This window comes from Magallana gigas, chromosome 8, assembly GCF_963853765.1.
Source record: "Magallana gigas chromosome 8, xbMagGiga1.1, whole genome shotgun sequence".
Taxonomy (NCBI): Eukaryota; Metazoa; Mollusca; class Bivalvia; order Ostreida; family Ostreidae; genus Magallana; species Magallana gigas.
This window is the reverse complement of record NC_088860.1, coordinates 17,304,472-17,309,048: the sequence shown is the minus strand read 5'-3', so window position 1 is coordinate 17,309,048 and position 4,577 is coordinate 17,304,472. Positions and strand designations below refer to the sequence as shown.

The following is a 4,577-nucleotide window of genomic DNA, read 5'->3' as shown; positions in this document are numbered from 1 at the left end:
TGTAGCTAGCTGGATTGTGTAAATTCCTAAGTCATGCAAAACTCCTCCCCCTAACTCAGGCTTTATAACACGATCCATATTTAAATTAACCATAGGAAAACAAAACTGGCATTGTACATGCAGGATTTCCCCAAGGTTTCCAAAATGAATCTCCTCCTTGATTTTACGATAAATTGGAAAGCACCTGCTCCAAATTGCCTAAAGAGAATGTGAACATGATATAAATTTAAATGTTGAAATGTATATTATATCTAAAAAGTTTGTAAACCATCTTCCTCCCCCTCTGGTAAGTTAACTTTAAATACTGAAAAAGCAGAAATCTACACAGGGCTAAAATTTCATTGATTTGTTATTTTATATGATTTCTAGGGGATTTAATTTTTATATTTCAAAATAAACCATTCTGAAAATGTCCTTTATAAATGTTATCAATGAAATATGGTTGGCAACAAAAATTAATTCACAAGAAATACAATGTAATTCCGCTTTACAGAGAACTACTGAGAGAAAATTTCCCCTTACCTCCATGAAGAAGCGTTTGCAGTCTTTGGCCACTTGCTAGACCTCCTGAATCTGTGACAGACAAGCTGCTACTGGTTTCTCACACAGAACATTTTTCCCTGCTTTTAGGATCTGTTTGGACAGCTTCACATGGTGAATGTGTATCACCCCAATGTACACAACATCTATAATTATTAAGTATGATTTTGGAATATCAGCAAAGAAAACATATATTGATTTACAATGAAGAAAAACTGCCAAATAAATTTAATACTGTTTAGCAGAAATGTGAAATATTTTGACTGTAATCTGTTATTCATTGGGTAAGCAAAACTTTTACCTTTACCTTGAACTAATTGTTTGTTTCTTCAAAATATAAGGTATTTTGGATCAAGAGGCCCATGGGCCATATTGCTCAACTGAGCCAAAATGTCCAAATGAAACCCAAGCAGTTGTTTTTACAGTAACATGTTTGACATTTCACAAATTAATATTTTCTTAATATCTTTAAGAAGAAGACGATTTCTACCAATAAAAGAGCTATTTTCTTGAAGACAAAACATATCATCTTCAATTGGGTTTAAACAAACATAAATTTTGTATGATTACTGGTACACCTTACCAACATAATGATCACTGGCAACCTCTTCATATGAGCCATAGGCTTTCTTGATACCAAACCTGTCAGCAAATTCCTGGGCTCTAGCTAATGATCTTGCTCCAACGCAAACTACCTTTAACAATCATCAAGAATGTAAAAATTAAGCAGAATGCTAAAAATAGTTGTCACTATAGTCCTGATATTACTGTAATACAGTAAAAAAATTAACCTCATTGTCTCATAAACATTAATGATAATACAATGTACAAACACCTTATTTATTTACTTCATGAACATTGCTGGGAGGAGCTAACAATGCCGACACAAAATCACTACAAATCAACCCTGCTCCACAGATTCCCCAGCGAAGGACCATTATGTTCCTATCCAAATAAAGAAAAAAATTATTTTAAGTTCTACATTTGTACTACAAATGAACACAAATTCAAAATTGAAGAAAATGATAATTAACTAGACTCTTGTTGCTATAGCAACAAAAAGGTCTTCCATTCCTCATGTATAAGTAAAACAAAGCAGAATGACAAAAAGTCAATTTTTGAGTACTTTACGTGACGAACAGAAGTTATGCCGGATCAAACAGAACATAGTAAACAAATCTTCATACATTGTTCTGTCTTTCCTGAAAGTTTGGATGCTCAAATTTTTGTCAGTTATGAAATCTCGTTAAAAAAAGATTCTTTGTCTCGGGACTGGAAACGGACAAACAGAAGTGATTAAAGAAATTATAAGTAAATATTTTTAGTATATTTACCTACGGTATGTAACTGTTCATCACACTGAGAAAAATGTTTCCAAAAAAATTTAAAAACTTTTCAAAAACTCCTCGAGTGAGAACCAGAAGTGACAGACGACCAGGGTGCGAAATTTGCATTAAAAAAAAACCTACCTGAGATATTTAAGATGTCTTACCGGAAGTAGAATTTTTTGTGGGTTTTTTTTAACCATGTGTAGATGACCTATTGTATTTCTATTACTAAAATTGGCTACAGTTGTCCAACCCTTGAAGGAAATTTAAAATGTTATTTTTTGACCGAATTCATAATCATTTTATATAAAAAAAAAAATTAAAAGATTTTAAAATGTATAATTGTATTGTGCAACAATACTTTTATGTAAATGGTAGACACATAGACCATTACTAGAAGGAGAACCAATGTTTTCTGGTGTGCAATGAGCGCATTATGGAAATTAGTCAATTCCAGGGAGAAACATGTGATAAAGAGTGGACGGAAGCCTCGCCAGAAAATGTTTGAGTTTATGCCACCACCAAAGAAAGTAACATACAGAGACACTAAAGAATACAACATAGTGGAAATTCAGGAACCACTTCCAGCTAGCAGAAAGTGAGTCTGATCATGAGTGGGAAACATGGGATTCAGGGAGTCTTTCTGACATAGTAGGCAACTCTAACATCCTGTTCACGATCCTCTGTTACTCCAGAAATGGTGAGGAGGAAACCCACTGGACCAGTTCCTGCTTATGTTCCTATATATAGTAAAGACCATCAAGAGTCATGATGCCATTGTTCCAACTGCTCCAAGTCCTTTTGTTACTCCAAAGATATTTCCATATGAACAAGCAGCTAAATATCTAACCATTACTGCTTCTGCAACCAAATCCCGCACCTTATGGGACTTTGCTGTAGAAGCTGATCTTAATACCATGGACACATCCACCCAAACCTTGATTTCCGCTGGAGTAGATGTTGCTTAGATATACATTCAAGGAATTAAGAAACCCAGAAGTGGTGCTTAGATTAAGTTCAGAAATCATATCAAGTTGGTGGAGAATTTGTGATAGAAATCCATGAAGATGAAGATTGGTTCTAAGATGACTTTTGGATATCAAGCTACGTACAGTGCAACTTTCTGTCACCATCAACATGTTACAAATTAAATTATGTCCATTATTGTTTTCAAATTGATGGCAGCTAGGGCATCTGTGATTTCAAACATGTTTCTTTTTAATATAAAGTGGAACATATATTTTTCAAAAAAATATTCCATTTTTTTGTTCACGATATTTTGATATAAATGTGCTATACGCATTTCTCAATTAAAGGCATGACTTATGAAGCAAAGTTATAATCAAAATCAGAAATATCCCATTGAATAGCTCGATCAAGCAGAGCAGCCGTTTTAGTATCAAACTATTAGAGACATATTACAATATTTTAGCTTGTGATATAGAATAGTTAATATTGGTTGACATTCAATCATTATTCATAGGACAGCACCATCAGTGTCTCAAACTACAATGACCATCTTTACCAGGTTACGTTCAAGATCGTAGCTGCTAGTTGCGTGTATTATAAGCAGTCATCCTGTTGAACAGTAAGCTAACCAAGATATTCATTGCCTTAATTTTTAATGCTAATTAAGCATCAAATTCAAGCCACATCTTAATATAGTTACCACTTTGTAACAAAAGTTAAATCTATTCTAATAATTTAATTGTTCATCCTATAAATTATTATGAATTTAACAAGTATACATCCGCTGGAAATATAAATAATGTTGATGTATTAATTAAGTCTTTGTTAAATAAATATCTAACTTAATTCGAATCAGAGACATAGCAGCTAAACTAGCAGTCCGTTCAATAGACCTAGATATCTACGACCTAGCAACTAAGTTAGATGCTACGATCTAGGATACATTCCAGGATTGTAGCAGCTATATTCACCTGTATACCTCTACTGAATAGCTTTCAATAACTGCTATATATATATATGATCTTGAATGATATAGCTTAGCAATATAACAGCAATTACAGCATTAATGTAATGTAAACGTTCCAATAGACTATCAAAGCTAGCAGCTAGGCTACTAGTTACAATCTTGAACGCAGACCGAAGCACTATCAGCATATATGCACTGTATAGTTGCCCTTGCACTATATAATAGTTGTTTACGTTGTATGTGCAAAAGAACGTTCTAAATTCAACAATAAATGATTCCCTTCCATAAATGCGTATGTCATTTTGCAGGCACGTAGCATCAGCCACCCCCCCCCCCCCCACTTTTTCTGGCAGCAAATAATTTTCTTAAATTTACACAGTAAAAATTGAATTAAATATCATGGAGTTGCCCCCCCCCCCCCCCACTTTTTTGGGAGTATGAGAAATCGAAGTTATAAGTTATAGATATACTACGCCAGCCCCCCCCCCCCCCCATTAGGATTTTGAAGATTTTTTTTTATTTGCTTGTCAAGATTTTTTGGATGAGTCTGCCCCCCCCCCCCCACTTTCAAAATCGATGCTACGTGCCTGTTTTGAAACATAATCAATTTTACCGATCTTTACTATGTTAAAAAAGAGTGACACTTACGAGAAAGATTAAACTGCTATTATGTACACTCAAACAGCAGTGGATCAAGTTTGTAGGTATCGACTTTTGATAAGTACCCCCGAGTTTGCGAATCTGGATCCTTCCGACGCTTGTCTTCAAATTTT

The 4,577-nt window shown here is 34.2% G+C and overlaps 1 protein-coding gene across 1 annotated transcript; it reads right to left on the bottom strand.

Moving 5' to 3' along the window:
- Nucleotides 1-61: 61 nt before the first annotated feature.
- Nucleotides 62-4,520, bottom strand: LOC117690426 (trans-1,2-dihydrobenzene-1,2-diol dehydrogenase-like). The gene is made up of 5 exons (XM_066070384.1): nucleotides 4,453-4,520; nucleotides 1,389-1,485; nucleotides 1,124-1,235; nucleotides 523-686; nucleotides 62-198 (listed from the first exon to the last, which is right to left on the bottom strand). Exons 2-4 carry the CDS (start codon nucleotides 1,476-1,478, stop codon nucleotides 559-561), a joined length of 330 nt encoding a protein of 109 aa, XP_065926456.1. The 5' UTR covers nucleotides 1,479-1,485; nucleotides 4,453-4,520; the 3' UTR covers nucleotides 62-198; nucleotides 523-558.
- Between the last annotated feature and the right edge of the window lie 57 nt (nucleotides 4,521-4,577).

Excerpts from the sequence above, each read along its gene's own strand:
- LOC117690426 (XM_066070384.1), bottom strand. The coding sequence starts at position 1,478 with ATGGTCCTTCGCTGGGGAATCTGTGGAGCAGGGTTGATTTGTAGTGAT. Across the intron at positions 1,236-1,388 it reads CTCCCAGCAATGTTCATGAA|GTAGTTTGCGTTGGAGCAAG; the intron begins GTAAATAAATAA and ends TGATTGTTAAAG. Across the intron at positions 687-1,123 it reads TGCCAGTGATCATTATGTTG|ATGTTGTGTACATTGGGGTG; the intron begins GTAAGGTGTACC and ends TAATAATTATAG.